This window comes from Anguilla anguilla, chromosome 5, assembly GCF_013347855.1.
Source record: "Anguilla anguilla isolate fAngAng1 chromosome 5, fAngAng1.pri, whole genome shotgun sequence".
NCBI lineage: Eukaryota > Metazoa > Chordata > Actinopteri > Anguilliformes > Anguillidae > Anguilla > Anguilla anguilla.
In genome coordinates, this window is record NC_049205.1 from 48,527,022 (window position 1) to 48,544,450 (window position 17,429).

The following is a 17,429-nucleotide window of genomic DNA, read 5'->3' on the forward strand; positions in this document are numbered from 1 at the left end:
CCAACATAAGCTTTCATTTACTGATAATTTGAGTATCACCAGTGCTTTGGCTGTTGTCATTATCAGGATGATTATGGCAACAGTCAAAACGACTGGTGATTTTCTAATTCTCAAATAAAACCAACTGATATTTGAAAGAAGAGTGAGATATCTTCCTTTTATGCTTCCTTTTTATGTAGCACTGTTGCCTCACAGCAAGAAGGTTCTGGGTTCAAATCTGCCCTGGGACTTTCTGTGTGGAGTTTGCATGTTCTCCCCGTGTCCGTGTGGGTTTCCTCCAGGTACTCCGGTTTCCTCCCACAGCCCAAAGACATTCAGGTAGGCTAATTGGAGACTCTAAATTGGCCATAGGTATGACTGTGTGAGTGAATGGTGTGTGTGAGATATCGAAAGTGAGAAATGTGACAAATCTACCTCACAGAAGAATGGTCTTCAATAAAGCTTTCTTTTTATATTCAAAAAGTATATCCATAAAATGAAATACATTGTTAATCTTTGAAAACGACAATATTTCTGATGCAAAACACAAAAATAAAATACCTTATAAATGTCTGTAAATGATTCTATCCCTTGGCCTTATAAATACAATACATAGCAATGCATACTGTCATCTTAAATATAAAGGGAAGGGTTAAAAGATTAAGGGAGGATATCTGAAAAATAAACATCTTTCAATCAACACACACAGTGATTGGCTGTTGTCAGTCCAGGTAGCAATATGATGTGCTGCAAAAGGCTTCCATTTGAAAAAGGTATCAGACTATACTTCTCAGCACGATTCTCTGCTGCTCTTTGGTATCTGAAGTTTAAAGGTGGGTCCATTGTATCACCACCTAAAGTGCTATACCACGAGGATAGACAAGCTGTTGCAAGCTGAAGGTGACGTCCATGTTTTGGAGTTTTGCCACTTCCCAGAATGAAATCAGCTCCAATTTCCTTTGGCCCTTGTTTGACATTAAACAGGTAACTGTTTGTTCCCTTGAGGACTCCAGTGGTTTTATCCATATGTTACTTGAGTAAGGATCTGACTCTGGAGGCAGGGGACGTCACTGTTTTTGTAAATACACATCAGTGGTACCCTCTGTTTTTCTGAATGAAAATGTAACACCATTTTTATAAGTGCAGTGATAGTGGGCATGTGCATGTGTACGTGTGTGTGTGTGCTGTCAGTGAGGTCTAGCCTGTCACACGAGATGGCTTTGTCCCATGGTTACTGCATAGTTCCTCCAGAGGGCGCAGGTGAGCATCCTCTCGGGGCCGATATGGCTGTACATAGCTGTCCTCCTCCAGCAGTATGCGGTTGAGGGTGTGCTCGTAGTTGATATGGCGACGGGCCATAATGACATACTGGCGGCCTTCATCGAGCTGCGGACAGTCACAGATATTGGCCACCCACAGGAACTCGCGGTGTTCCAGACGGAAACGGTTGCGGTAGGTGCGGATGATCTGCACATCGTAGCGTGTCTCCTCACCACGATACTGCTTGCCCAGGACCTTGGCTCGAAACACTGACAAAGACAGGGATGAATACAAACAGTCCATGGAAATGAACAAAAGGGCTATTCTGATTTCACTTGTCTGTAAACATTGACCAGGTTGTGCACATACAGAGGTTACCATATTCCTAGAAATATTTGTGAAAATACAGAGAAACTCACCAAAGTCCTTTTGGCAGTACTGTCTCCGGCGCTCTCCACGACCTCGAACCTTCCTGCATCTCCCACAATTCCCTTCAGAGAACACAGTATCATCATTTTTACTATTTACAAAAATCTTGCACCATTAAAAGTAACTAAAAGTCCATTTCTAACTGTCTCAGAAGTCCGAAAACAACCAGAGGCAGCCCAGGTGGAGTGAGGATAAAACAGTTGGGGGCGTGCTGACCTGGACGGTACGGTCGTGGGAGCAGGTTCCGTCGGGTCTCATCCCTCTCGAGGCGGGGCTGTGGTTGTTGTCGAGGGGGCTGAGCAGGCCAGCCACCTGCAGGCACTGAGTGAAGGACACAGTGTCAGGCCACCTTGCTACCTAGCAACAAGCTCCCAGCAAGGCCGCAAACCCCCATTATGTCACTCAAGATTATAATCTCAACTCAAACACCCAAGCTCTACAAAATAATGACCATGGTTTTCATGTTTGTTTCTCTCTGCACAGTTAAGATCTAGAAAAAAAGAACTTACCTACAATATGTTAACAGCTACTTCCTCATTACGTGCAATAGACTAATAAGTAAATGCCTAGATCTGAGGAAACTTTTAAGCAGTTACTGTGAAGTTTCAGAAAATAAAAATTTCTCCCGTTTTCTGAATTTGCAGTGACAAGGACGCTTTGCTTTACTGAAAGGGACCAAAGATCTTACCGAAGGTGTTGGACTTCAGTATCAAAATAATTGATAATATGTAGTTTCTGTACTAAGCCATGAAAAAGTCTACACAGAAAGCCTAGATAGGCAACATCATTGCCCTGCAATTTAGTTTATAAGTCAAATATTTTACAAATAATAGCCCATTACAAAGGACAGCCTAAAGAGACATTCATAATGTCTTCATCACAACAAACACAGGCACAGCCTCACCCCAGAATTGTCTATGGGTTGCAGGGGCTCTGGTGGTAGTGGTTGTAGTGGCGCTGGTAGTGGTGCTGGGAGTTGGCAGTCGCCACGGTGTGAAGCTGGCACTGTGGTGTGGCTGGCGTAGTGGGCTCTTCCCATGGTAAAGGTTGTAGCGGTCAGGAGGCAACCAGTACTCATACTCTATCCCAGAATTCTTATCAGTGGACAACACCTGCAGGGATATCATTGGGAGAAGGTATTGGTTTTCTCGTTTGCAGCAGTGCAAGTGGAGGCTTCATCCAAAGTCGAATGGTTCTGACCATGACATGCAGGTCCTCCTTAGTGGGACCCGGGACCTCAAAGCTCTCCCAGTTGTCTGAGGATCGCCGGTAAAGGAGTTTGGTTCCAGCAACGCTGTACTCCCCGGGAATGCTGATTTTCCAGTGTCCGTTGATGACAAATTGGGAGCGTCCATCTTGGAGTGCTGCGGGTCAAACAAGTCAAATGCCAAACAAGTCCACAGGAATGGCAGCCGAAAAAAATATATAAAAATTTGACTTACTTGAAACTCCAGGCACACTTACTTGAAGGAAAATATTCAAAAAGCCTTTATTGCAACAGCATATCTGCTGATATTAAGTTAAAAAAAAGACTGGTTTCAACCACGCAAGGTCTTCATCAGGATATAAACAAAGAATGACTCAAGAGGAAGTATTTGTAGATTCTGGGTAGGCATGAGCAATGCATTGATCACATGTGACAGGTAGTTATGAGCAGTCAATCAATACCCTGTGACAACATAATGAGATACAATGAAACAAAACTAAGAAAATAAAGAAAATGAAGTGCAACATGACTAATGTGTGACTGTAATTAATAAAATAATTGAATAAAAATAATAGCAAAACTGAAAAAGGATTTAAAAAAAATAAGTCTATGGTCAGTCAATAAGTCAATAAGTCAGGGCATTCCTTGGCATCTTCCAGCATTACCATTCTATTCCATTGTCATTCCATTTTCTTGCATACACTGACAATTCCTTCTGGACTAACTGATTTACTTAGCTCCCAGTTAATGCTGTGCAGTTGGGAAGGTGATATAAGGCAATATTAAAAACAGATGCGATAAGTGTAATGCTGCACAAGCCACATTCATCCCCTGAGTGTATTGATGCATGGACGCTTAAACTTTGTTCTTAAGCCCTCAGTAATCGATGCGTTTGCTCAGAGAAACAGGCCTTTTCTAAGGCATGTTGTTTGACAGAAACTGTATCTGTATGACATATTTTAGAGGAGGAAAATGTTATCATTATTCCAACTTTTCAACCCCCTGCCATCATGCAGAATGTATCCACACCCAGTAATCTGGTGGCTGTTCCATTTCAATTCCTGCTATTTTTGTCCAAAATGGTATCAGCAAGTGGAAATAGGCCTGGGTGTGGCTTTGACAGAAACATATCCAGCACCCAGTAGGACCTCCTTGGAGGGGGAAAGATGGGTGGGGGGTTACAGAAAGGGATACTATCGTCAAAGGTATCCACCCTTATTTTCCCTTTGAAGGACAGGACATAGTGTGTCATTCAGACCATTGAAAACTACAGCATGTTCTAGTATCTCTTAAGTATGAATGCGAACAGAGGGTATTAAAGATAATACTGATGCAAGGGCCCTCTTCACTAACAGACTCTCTGAAAACTATGTAATCTTAGGGTTGTAGCTAGGTAAGCTGTTTATCTTAGTTGACTTAGTTGAGTAGGCACAAGTGCAATAACTATTGCTTGTTTTATTTGCATAGACTGCTTTGTTGCTGTTTTTGTTGTGTTAATCAGATTAACCTACAGGGTCCAAGTTAAACTATGCGGTCATTCCCTGCATTTGGAACTGTACTTCCCTCTAGGGTTTTCAACACACTTGCTCCTGGTTTTGGTTATACACTTTGTTGTACGTCGCTCTGGATAAGAGCGTCTTCCAAATGCCTGTAATGTAATGTAATGAAAACTCTTCCATAAAGCAGATCCAGGAAAAGGCTGTGATGCCTCTTACCCAGGTAGTTCTTGCTGTTGTCAGTTACTCGGATGTGAGTTGCTCCTGCTGGAATCATAGTGACTTCATTGTATCCAAAGGGCCCTGTAGTGTGACATAAATACAGAGTAAGAGATGTAATCTTTCACTGGGGTCTATATTATCCAAAAACATGTTGAAATCTATGTTGGTACATTTTTTTACACATGCCACATCATTAAGAGCCTGTGAAGTGTTGAGATATTCTGGTAAAGACACATAATTGGGGTCTACAAGGTCCTGGTTACACTTGTCCTCCAGGCTTTATGACAGACATGCAGGGTGGTGTTGAGCTTTTGAGTACATTGCCCTGCTGTGACGTGCCCTGGTCTTTTGGCTCTTGACCTGCCTGTGCAGCATTGCGCTGGCTGCTCGAAATCAGTTATTCCCCATTCGAAAATACAGCTTCAGGAGAAGGGAAAGCAAGGCTTTTCAGATACCCGAACAACGCCACTATTATCACCTGTGCTCTCCCTGCTCGATGGGGAGGATCGCAGCATGTATTCCCCCTCTGCCTACACAAGGAGCCATGCAAAGGGTCTACTGTCTCAGAATGGGGGCTGCGACCAAAGGAGATGCAAGAGGTGTCAGGGCTCTGTTTGTGCCCCTCATGAATACTCAGTCACTGTCCTAAAGGGAGGTACTTGGGTTTAGAATTCCGTGGCATTGAGCCAGGCCTTTTAAGATGGGGGGCCTCGGTGCTGCTCGGCTAAGTACACAGCGAAGGAGTCATCCAGGCAATGCCTTCTTGTTTTCCTTAACCTTTTCATGTTTGAAACACAATGTTTGCATTCATTGCGCTATTGTGCGATTGGCTATGCGATTACTCCCTGTAGACAGGCCAGCGTTGCGGGCCAAAAGAATGACACCTTGTCTGCCACTTGTGATTAAACACTCAACACCTACAAAATGGCACCTGTGATATTCTATAGCTTGCTGGCATTTACCTGTAAAGGGGAAGGCTGCAAGAGACTCCTGTTATTAGTGTGACAAGGGCATTGTGTTTAGTCTCTGTGTGGTAATCCACTTTGCCATTCCAGACTGTGTCATTAGAACAGTGGGTGTGCATGCGAGGGCAGCAGTACTGACCAGCGTTGTGCCCATTGTCCTGGTACACGTTGCGATGCTGCATGCAGGTAGTATTGTGCCCACCGCACACCATGCAGGCGTCCTCCTTCTGCACCGAGCCCAGGATCAGGTCACAGCCTGGCTTCTGCAGCATAAAGGGAAACAGAACCCAGGAATTAGAGTCTCAGCTACACGCAAAACGGCCAAAAACTTTAGCCCTGTATTTGTCTTTCTTTGGCTGTGGCTGCCTCAGCTGGACTTTGGTTGGCTGTTTCCCTACTGGCAGGCACAGGTACTGCGGCTGCAGTATCTGCAGTCAGGCATTAGCGGCCAGGCAGGAGTATGTTCTCATTTAGACGCGCTAATTTGAGGTCATAAACGAGCACCTAAGCAGAGTTCCACATGTAATGATAAAAATGCACTGCATGCTTTGCTATTCACTGTGCTGTTCCATGCGTTCTTGCCTGGAACACACCTACTCTTCACACTTGTGTTAAACTGTCCTTTTGGCTATTCCCAAGTTTAGGCCTTCGTGGCTATGCCCCACAGACTCCCAGGGCAGTGACCACAGTCACAGAGGAGGGTCACTGTCCCCCGTCTCACAGTCACGTTCCTGTTCCCACAGGGGAGGCCTCCAGGCTGTGTTCATCCTCCACAGGAGGGAGGGCAATAGATAAACTGAGCACTATAGGAGGCTCTGCCAGGCCAATGAGAGACTCAGAAAGAGGGGGAGTGGGCTGTATGGGCCATGGCCAAGCGGAGGCCTTTTTTGGGGGGGGGGGGAGGGAATTTTTTCAACAGGTGAGGAGGATTCCTCCTCGGCCCATATATCCCGCTGGCGAACTGAGATGCCAGTATCTCCTGCAGCCTCTGCCAGATCAGAAACTGTCGCGCTGCCATGAGAAACAATCAAGGAGAGGCTTTCCAGCATTCCCCTCCAATTTTAGGAACATATAATTAACCCCCCCCCCCCCCATCACTCTCTCCATCCCAGTTTGCACAACAGGATATAAAGAGACGCAATACGAGGCAATGTATTAGACTGTTTGGGGGGCCCTGAGGCTCATATATGTCTCAGGAGGGTAATTATACAGAGCCGAGTGACAGCAGCACACCCACAGAGGCAAGCTAGGTGGGCACTGTCCTCCTGCGAATGGCACAGACCTGCGCTCCGTCAGCCACACGCTGGCTCACACCAGCTGCCTTCTGCATCTGCAGTTTCTCCAGAGCAGCTTCTCCCTGACCTCGCCCGCTTCCAGAAATGCCGATGACCTCACTGCTCGTAAAAATCCCTCCCCCGACCAGCACCCCCCTCCCCCTCCCCCCCGGACACGCTGTTTAATCATTAACAACAGGCCACTTCTCCAGCGAACCTCCGCCTTGACCTTTAGGAGAGAATTACGGCTTCAATCACCTGTGTAGTCTAAAGAGGGATGCTCAGAGAGACCACGTGGCAGTCAGTCAGAGCGGACGAAAAGTTTGGGGCTGACAAAATGCTCCCCACACAGAAGCAATGGTGGTGGTGGTGGGGAAGGAGGGGGGGGGTTCTGGGATTTAGTAGATAAAATCGGGAAAATCGCCAAGATTCATTTTTTTCATTAACATCTACAGTAAAATGTCAAGTTCACATGTGTGTATGTGTACAGCGCAACCTTTAGAGCACAGCATGAACGGTCCTGCCAAAACTCCTGTTGGAAAACAGGCAGAACACAATAAACAGGCACATCCATATATCTCACGCTACTCTTCATTCCCTTATATGCAGTAACATGCAGTTCAGTCCTTCTTCACTCACCAGGCAGCGGCCATTGACACAGATGGCCCCCGAGTCCTTCTGGCACGATGTTCCGTCCAGAACTCGCCCAAAATTATAGTAGAAATTGTGCCCCAGGGCAAGGCAGCTGAGCTCACACGGGTCGGGACCTGAGGGAGAGGAGAAAGTTTCACAGAAGGAGACGGAGAAAGAGAAAAAGGTTGCAGGGGTAAATGAATTATTGGGAAATTTAACACAGGGAGCCAGGACTAGGTAATATGACTCCCAGGTGAATGCCAGACAATGGGAGCTGTAAAGGACATGTAAAGGACTTTAATGAAACCTATGGGTATTCTGTGAGATTGTCAAATGAAAGGAAAGGGCTTACATAGCACTTACAAGAGAACCTTATATCTATAGCCATTTTACTCAGTGTGTTCATGCTGTGCCAAATTAAAATCCTTCCCTGTCATGTGTTCAAACTCATGCAGATTTTTTCCAGGGCACACCAAATTTATTCAAATCTCTAATTTGATACACATGTTAAATGGGAATTTTGAGGTAAACTACTGATGTTTTATTCACAGAGCAGCCCTAGGCGGGCTTTAATCAATCTCAAACATAGATATAAATGGGGCCCTTTCTGTCTCTGAGGGGCAATGACACAGTGGGCCAGTGCACAAAAACAGGGGAGCAGCCACACTCACCTCCAAGGAAGGTTGTCCATTTGTAGCGGTTGCTGGCCACCACGGGCCTGTCATTGAAAGCCTTGCACTGCAGCTCCCGAAACTCCATAGAGCCTGGGGCACACTCCTTTGCAAAGAGACACAAAGAATCATGACAGAGAAAACAGCCACGGCATGCACACATGCATGCCCATACACACACACGGACGCACACGCGCACACATGCACTCATGCAGGCATGCACGCACAAACACACACACACACACACACACACAGGCACATACACACACACACACACACACGCAGCATGCCTCAACCCGCACTGGGCATAGTATCAGCTGTCAGCTGTGTTTCCCTCTAACACTCCTGGGAGCACTGATACACTCAGTGCTGACTCACTGACTATATCCACAAACACACCTTAAACTCAGCCAGATCACCAATCAGTCACCAAGGGAGCCATTGAGTTTTATAAGAAAATGTGTAAAAACCTGAAGCTTCACACCCTTTCCCATCAACAGGGTAGGGTCAGGGGTTTATCACAGTAAAATATTCTACAGGTGTCTGAAAATGTGGAACTGAAATACAAGCAAAACCTATGATCATGGGTAAAAGTAGATATGTTAATAATTTCTATTTTTAAAGTATCTAATATGTCATCGGGCCTTAGTGCACACTTAAGTTGTTCTTTTGATTGTTTGAGCTGTCATGACAATCTTGACAGGCCAGGCGGTCCTGAATGCCATTCAAAGGCTTCTGTTGAAAGTGGAGTAGTGGGATAACACTGATAAGAATGGGTTCTGTCTGGCTCTCTTGCGTTGTTGTTACAGATCTTGAAGAATCTGTTTTCTTGCCTTGGAGTTACAGATCTTGTACTGTCTGGGGTCTCCTGGACATGGCCCCCCAACTGGGTTCCTGGGAAAGAGAAAATAATTAAATACTTTCAAAGATTTTTGATATGCAATGAGAATAGGGTGCAATGCATCAGTGTAAAAAGACTTATTGATGATGACAGAACAATAAATGTATGACATTCCTCCTCTTAGATTTGAGTGCTTCATAAATCAAATACAAAAAAGGCTTCTGTAATAATAGGACATAAAGCAGTCCATGAGCTGTTAAAAGGTCTTTTGATGCTAAGCAGATAGGACATTCTTCAGTCCTGGCCAACAGAAGGCACTGACATAGTGAAGTGCTCCAAAGATAACACGCAAATAGGCACACATACATCAAAAGTCTAGGAAGATTTAAGGTCACTCAATACAACTAAATGGAAATATGCATTACCAATTGACACATTTTATGGAGGCTCAAAAATTGGGCAAGCAAAAAGAAAATTAAAAAAATATTACACATGTTTTCTAGGACACCACTTAATGGATTGTTGCTTTATTTCTCCCAACTTTATTTCTAACAGTGCACTGCGCATTTCTACAATGGATAGGAAACATTAAATTACAGGCATTTAACGGACACTCTTATCCAGTGACTTACAAAGCTTTTTGAATTTTTTACATACATCGATTTATGTAGCTGGATACTGCAGCCATGAAGGTTAAGTACCTTGATCAAGGGAATAACAGCAGTATCCTAACAGGGTATTGAACCTGCAGCCTTTGAGGCCAGTTCCTTAGCAATTATGCTACACTGCTGCCCAGTCCACACATGTGGAAACGATCCACTTTGTGTCTAGGCCAGACCTGGGTCAAATATGCATTCAAAATAATTTAACTGTTTAGATGCTGGTAAAATTTTAAAACACTCGTGCATATCCCTGTGAATATTTAACAAACGCACAAAAATACTTTTGAAAATTGGTGAAAATAAATCGGTTCTAAAATTTGTTAGTAATCTGCAGGACTGGCGTCTATAGGGTTAAGGCATTTAAAAAAAAATACTTGACACCGGTCTGGTTTAGATGCCCCCTGTCCTTACCTGGTGAGGCAGGTGCGGGTTCGAACTGAAGCCCCGCCCCCACAGGTGCGTGAGCAGACGGACCAGCCGCTCCAGGAGCCCCACTCATTTCTGTAGTGCAGCTGACGACGAGCGCGTGCTGACCGTCCTTGGCGCCCCCACGGAGAGACGAAAGATGGCTGCACCGGGAGGGGGCACAAGGGAGGGAACGCAGATGCAGAGAGGGGGAAGAGTTAGCAAATCACATTTATTTCACCACTGTACAATACTCAGCTCACTTACAGCCCATTATACTGTCCAGCCTAACTTCAGCTCCTGAGCATCAGTAAGGAGCAGTCCTGGGCCATGTATATAAAGATCATTTCATAAGATGCGCATCATAAGTTACTGCAATAAATGGGTCATTTGTTTACTCCCAGTGCCCCCCCTCCCCCCATCCACAAAAGCCTACAACCTGCTTGACTGCATTAGTCACACCATCAATTACAAAGTGAACATCTAATTGTGTCCCAGGGATAGTGTTGTGCTCCCATTTGTAGATTAGTCTTTGGCATTGTTCTAAGAACATGGGCTTATGGGTTTTCACCGGGTCTCAACCCCATCAGATCCCGTGTACACTTCGGAGGTGAAGTGCACCAGGCTTACTTGCGCCCTGTAACACCTGCACCCTGCCCTCACAGTTGATTAAAGTACCTGTGGGAAGCACATTGTTCAAAAGCCCTAAATAAAACCCACAGCGTCTTTGTCACATAAACCTAATTGAAGTGCAAACACAGCATGCAGTGCAATGATAGTAAACACTGTGAGACAATATAAAATGATTTGCGGTAACAAACAGCGCGTTTCAGATGCATTCCAAAGTCTTCCCCTAAAGCTGGATTTCACTGGCAAGGCTCCCGTTCACCTTTCACACAGGCCTCTAACGCAAAAAAATCCTTGAATTTAACCCTTCAAAGGCAATGCTCAAGTAAGTACAACATACACGTTACAAGCAGACAACCTACCTTTGTGGTCTTGTTAACAACCAATTTCACAACATTATGGCCGTAGCAAGACATTGTTTATGGTGCAACTAACAATGTAAAATCTAATGATTGGATATGCATTTTTCACATACCTTCAGACACATGAAAGCTGTTCTTTGACTCTGTGATGAGAGTATTACTCATAGACTGTGTGACTGACAGGGCTATGGCCAAGCTGCGAGGGGTTAATGACACACAACTGCACCATGCCGCCCCGGCAGTACTTTCACAACTCTGCCTACCATTTCCCCTACCACTGACCTGGAATTGCCCTCATTACTGCCACAGAGACCCAAATTAGTGTTGATGACAGTCGGAGAGGGGGGCGAGTTGGTGTGCTGGATTAACAAAATGACCTTTCACCTTTGGAACTCCAGGTTCCCCTCACCCCCCTTAGGCTGTTCTTAGAAAAAAGTACTCTTTGAAAACATGACCGAAGAAGGACAGAAAGATTTAGGGGACTGGGGCCAGAGTAGAGACCTCTGCATTAGCGATATTAAGACAACCTGGCCCTCTGAATACAAATGTCACCACTAAGAAGAAACAGCGAATGCTGTTTTGTGATCAAATAAGCATGGGAAAAGGGAGAGGGATGGAGAGAGAGAGAGAAAGAGAGAGAAAGAGAGAGACAAAAAATGAATGAAAGCTGTGAAATGACATTGACGGTGGGTGATGGACAAGACGAGGCTTAGTTTGTTGAGCCCAGAGGCATTTGGAGAATGACTGAGAGACAGCCAGCAGATGCCGACAACACGGCGGTAAATCTAAATTTCTTTTGCTGCCGCTTTTAGCACCGTCTTTTGAACCAGTGCCTTAAGCTGTGGAGGGAACCCGAGAGGGAGTGCCTCAATGACTTTGACATCTCCGGCCAACTATTTGGAGAGAATGGAATTCAAGGCGAAAGTCATTCTAATAAAAACATTGCCCCTTTGTCTGTGGTGAGCTTCATACCCCTCTCTCTCTCTCTCTCTCTCTCTCTCTCTCTCTCTCTTTCTCCTTCTCTCTCTGGACATGGATATGGCTATCTTTGGTTTTTTTTTTCTATCTCCCCGAAGTCCACAGGAGCCCCTTTCCTCAAACTTAACTTGACAACACAACAAACTCTGTTGAAAGATGGCGACACAATAGCGAAGAAAAGACACCTTGCAACTTGAAACTTAAAGTGAAAACCTCCCACAGTTTCATACGCCATGCCACACAGTACTATATCTCTCTTTTACAATATATTATTAAAGCCTACTTAAAATAGCACATTGATAAAATACATACATCATCTTGTTAACCTGCCGAAAGGTTAACAAGGTTGACAAATATGTACTTGGCAAGAGTCTATGGAAGAGTGGTGATAAGGAGGGGTGATCCTTGAAAGACAAACAAGATTTGCAATAGCACATAACTCGAGATCGAAAATAATCACACGAAGATTAAAAAACTCACTGCATAATGTAGAATTGCAAATAACAAGCATAAAGAATTACAGACCAATACAGACAGCTGACCTATGAACACAGCTTCCAAGCTAGCAATGCTATTAACCTACTCCACGTGCTAGCAAGTCAAACTAATAACAATAAAGCTGGACATATACAATTAGTAATAGTGAACTGGCCCCTTTAGACAAGGGTCTGCACCTGTTTTTGAAATGCATACCTCTCCGTCACATAGAACCCTGTGACTTGCAGAGCTATAAAGCCAAAAATACCTTTTACTTGTTGAACTCAAGAGTGACTCAAGAGGCACAACTAGACATAAGAGGTGCAAATGGCTTTTTCAAAAGGGAAATTGTGAGTCATTACAGCCAAAAAAAGAAAAACAACTTAAAATAAAACAATAGTAAAACAAAATCATAAACTACATTGTAAGATATTCCAGCAACTGTCAAAAAATTACCTGAGCAACAGTGAAAAAAGTGTTTAACTGCTAAGCGACATGCGTGGTGAATGCATTCAACGTGTATTTCCTGCACTTTCTATGCTCTCTATCGAAAACTACAAAGACTGCCTTGCTATACATTTCTCCCCAAAAAATGAGCAAACACTGAACCCTTACATATCTTTTGCAAGCTACTATCCGTAGCTTGCAAAAGATATGTAAGGGACAGCTATATTGGTGAAATATAACATGCATGTGCAATGTAAACCTGGTTATTGACATTATAGCTAAGCTAATTACCTATTTGTAGCAGTCTCTAAAATTGTACTTTGTCTCTGATCACAGTCAATCGAAATGGAGTGAAAGTCAGCATTTTTCATTCTTCTTGTTGACATGTGCATTAAATGTTGTCAGGAAGCTAAAGTTAGCTAAAGTTAGCAAACTTATGTTTAGCATAAAAAGTACAAATCTTTCCTAAATCTACTTAATCTACTAAATCCACAAAATCTACTTATCCTTACTTAGCATACATAAGCTATACATACAAAATATAACAATGAAACATCTAATCAAACGGGCACACAGTAAGCATTGTAGAATTTCATATCTTGGCCATCAACAGTGTTGGCTTACATGTTGGGATGACAGGCAAACTGGGGAGACCAGTAGAGTTATGAAGGTCAGAACCACGCACTGGGACAGCCTCCTAGAACCAGAGTGGAGAGAAAATAAACAGGGTTAGTCAATTATACCCACACCCCTCTGAGATTTAATCAGTGCAACCGAGAGGGGCGGTCACTTTAAGCCCACTTAGCAAAGTAGCCCGGGCCCCGGGTCACAAGGAAGCCATTAATAACAACAAATAACCCAGCCAGACCCATCATGGCAGCAGGGCCCCTGCTGGGAGGGGCCAAGGTCAGGAATTCTCCCCCTTCCCCCAATGCTGTGGATCATTAATGCCCACACCCAAGGAGAAGACCGGGATTCACCCAGCTCCCAGAACCCCAAACTGTCTGCAGCAGCCATCAGAAGCAGTGCTGCATTGGTCCACTGCACTCCAGACCCCAACCTTAGTGGGCAGCCCCATTGCTGTTCTCGAAAGCCACTGAATCCAAATTTTGTCTTCTCAAAAACATTTTTACCTCAATTCATAGATTTCATCCAGGCAAACTCCCCCTGCACTTTGGCGAAAGGAGCCAAGGTTTATGAATTCTTCTCATTTAATCTAAATAAAGTTTGACAGGTATATTACTGCAAATGTGACATCTACTGAGTACCATAATGCAAAATGTATTGCTAGTTTCGTAAAACTATGGACCAGGTGGCAGACTGTGGCCCAGGTGGCCAAAAGTCTTTTAGTCGGTAGTAATACTCCAGGACAGGCATGTGACACATAGGGGACAGATATCATGCAGTGCCAAATCCAGTATTCATCAACCACTGCTCGGCTGTGGAGGAGGTCTCATAGCCTGAGCAATTCAGCTGAAAAGATGAAGGCCATACAACACACGCGAGTCACCATAATCGCAAGACTTTGAAGGGTTTCTCGGAAATGTGCTAATTCTGGGAATATCTCATGCTTCGGCATGCCAGGGTCTATGAGTGTTCAGTCATCTCGACCTGTCTGCTCCAGGCCCCTGATGACTAACAGTAGTTAGCTTGCCCTTTGATACCACACAGAGGAATAAGCCTTTTGTTTCCCATCTCTCAGGGCACACACTCCCTGTTCTCGCTTATCATTTATGGGTCCATATGGACCTGAGCCAGAATGCTTATTTTGGTTGCACCCCAGGTCAGTAGCCTCCCTGTCCAATTAAATGATACACATCTCCCCCTATACTAAAGTGAGCAGCCCTCCTTCCTTGGGGCTGGGATGTCAGGGCTGGAACAGTCAGGGTGCCTGGGGTCTGCTATGTTGGGTGTGTTGCTCTAATCAGGAAAGCCCAGGCACGGCTTGCCTCCTAATGACGGGGGCCATTCGCTTGTGTCATTTATCAAGAGGAAACCCTCATTAAATCTACAGATTCTCAAAATTGCACTGGTTGAGGAAATTGCAGCACATTAGTAAGTGGCTGTACCAGACTAGAGAGTCTGAGTGGAAGTGGAATGGAAATGGCACTAATCAATGATAAACATGCTTTTTATGTGACCACCACATACTGCTTGTAAGTGAACACACTTAAGCATGATACCTACAACAGATAAAAAAGGTATATATAAATTGCAAACTCACTGCAAGATGAGGTTAATTAGAAAACTGTATGAAATTCCTCTAAAGGAGGATGAATGCCTTTGATGAACATGAAAACAATTAGAAAACAATTAGAACTTATTTTAGAAGTATGTAATGAATGCACACCATTGTGTTACCAAATAACATTTTACTACTCAATGGCCAAGTATGTTTAAAAATATTTCATAAATACTGCTTCTTATGTAAGGTACTATTATAGTACATGGATATTGAACCATTAGGACATCTTCAGAAAGTGCTGGGAAAATAAATTAACTGCCCCGGGGCACGTCTGAAGGGCCTGCCTCACAAAACTTCTAAAATGTCAACACTTATGTCTGTAATAGTCTTCCTGGCTGTCTCTGCAACTGGGAAGCACTGTGCAATACAGAATTAGTCATTCCACCCATCTCAAAGGAAAAAGTATACATATGTTGCTCTTTCAAAGATATTTAGCTATCCTTGCTAACGTTAACTTTGGTGATTTTTTAAGTAATGGCAAGATGCAGGTTGTTCAGATCCCATAGATATCTCGTCCGTACAAATAATATCATGTAAACTGTCAGCGATCTTGATCTGTGAGGCGAGCCACTGTGGTTCACAGCTGTAGAGTACACAGTGCAGGTGAGAATGTGACCTCTGACCCGAGCAGCCTTATGCAATGTGTCAGTTGTAAAGACATGGCCAGGCTATGCAGGCGGACTGGGCTCTGGGGACCAGATACAGTAAGGGAATACTTTAACAGATTACAGATGATTTTCTTTTCCAGAACATGCAAAGGGCAAAGGGGTAATCATATTGACCTATATATTCTCTGCTCGACAGAAGCAATAAAAAGGCTATACTTTCATTAGATAAGTGCAAGAGAAATTGATGACAAGTCAGAGGCAGTAATGAGATTGAAAACACAGAGACAACTGCAAAACCTCAACTTCAAAATAAAACTAATTTTCTACATTTTGGCCATTAATGGATTTTGGTTAGTTGTATGCAAAAATGTAAACAACCTCAGTGAATTATCAATGAGCCTGAGGGTGGTCCCTTGCAAAATGATGCCAATTGTTTACCACCACTGCAGAATTCCAGTCATAGTAATAGTTAGCTAATGAGAGACCTGGCCCTTGTGCCTGAACTACAGGGCCCAATCTAAACTTTGCAAACAGCTTTATAGACTGAGCCAATTCATTCAATTTCTCTCCTGAGTGAAAAATTCATGAATATTTCTGTGTCAATCTCCAAATAGAGCTTTGTTACTCAAAGCATAAAATGATTGCTCCACATAGACTGCCTTCCAGCGATGCACAAGTCCAGGAGATTAGTGAGTAAACATACGACTGCAATTCACAAGCAAAGCTTTCATAACTATTTTATCGCCATGACCCAGTACCCTTTTCAGACTCTACATTGCTTTCAGAGAAATCTAATTCAATTTCCAACTTAAGGTCTTTATGCTTGATAGTGTGTACATTAATAGCTCACGGTATATCCCATGACAGGCATTCTGACCAGAAAATTGATGATGGATTGATTCCTTTCGGCATTCAGAGAGGTAAAAATGCATAGACAAAGACACACAATGATGGTCTTGTAAGGAAAACCATATACTGAATATGGCATATCTGTAACTCACACACAAATACTTGCATGTGTACTGTGTGTGTGTGTGCGTGTGTGTGTTTGTGTGAACTTTTAAAAGGAAACCTCATTATTAGGAAAGGCAGGAAATGTAGCTTTCATATCACTTATGTTACATAGAAGAATGCTGTAAATCTGAGGGTAATATATTTCATTTCCTTTGAGTCATTTTTGTAGAATATCATTAGAAAATGTGATGATTATTATGGAATGATGCACTGCTTAAATCTGCTTTAATGAGTTCATCATACAGCATTAACTCAATGCATTTTGATTATGAAGTTGCAAAGATTAAACACTACCAATTTACTAAGATTTTCAGTACCTCTTACATTGTTGTGCCTATCTCTCAACTTTTAAGTATGAGTGAAATGGACAGCACGTCATTTTACTCAAAGGATTGAATTGTACATGAATGCAATCTTAATTAAAGGATTTATTACACACCATGGATTAATTTGCAGGGAGTAGTAGGATTGAATTCCATCCCACTGATTATGATTACACATTGTAGCCCTGGCTAAATTATTTCTTCATTATGAAATCAAGTTGTCAGCTTTTCATTGCAACATCTGCAAATCGAGAAACGGTCGTCTTTTAAGCATGCATTGCTTTTGTAGGTGATTAAAAACATC

General features: G+C 43.4%; 1 protein-coding gene across 1 annotated transcript in view; it reads right to left on the reverse strand.

The window, feature by feature from the left end:
* Positions 1–426: 426 nt before the first annotated feature.
* The window catches only part of adamtsl5 (ADAMTS like 5), an 18,919-nt gene continuing 1,916 nt past the window's right edge, over positions 427–17,429 (reverse strand). The window contains exons 2-13 of the mRNA XM_035416490.1: positions 13,560–13,632; positions 10,051–10,208; positions 8,970–9,030; positions 8,137–8,242; positions 7,472–7,599; positions 5,698–5,821; positions 4,591–4,674; positions 2,869–3,032; positions 2,573–2,780; positions 1,885–1,989; positions 1,659–1,730; positions 427–1,508 (exon numbers count right to left, since the gene is read on the reverse strand). Of these exons, the coding sequence (XP_035272381.1) occupies positions 1,177–1,508; positions 1,659–1,730; positions 1,885–1,989; positions 2,573–2,780; positions 2,869–3,032; positions 4,591–4,674; positions 5,698–5,821; positions 7,472–7,599; positions 8,137–8,242; positions 8,970–9,030; positions 10,051–10,208; positions 13,560–13,632 (1,615 nt within the window). The 3' untranslated portion in view covers positions 427–1,176. The remainder of the gene's footprint in view (positions 1,509–1,658; positions 1,731–1,884; positions 1,990–2,572; positions 2,781–2,868; positions 3,033–4,590; positions 4,675–5,697; positions 5,822–7,471; positions 7,600–8,136; positions 8,243–8,969; positions 9,031–10,050; positions 10,209–13,559; positions 13,633–17,429) is intronic.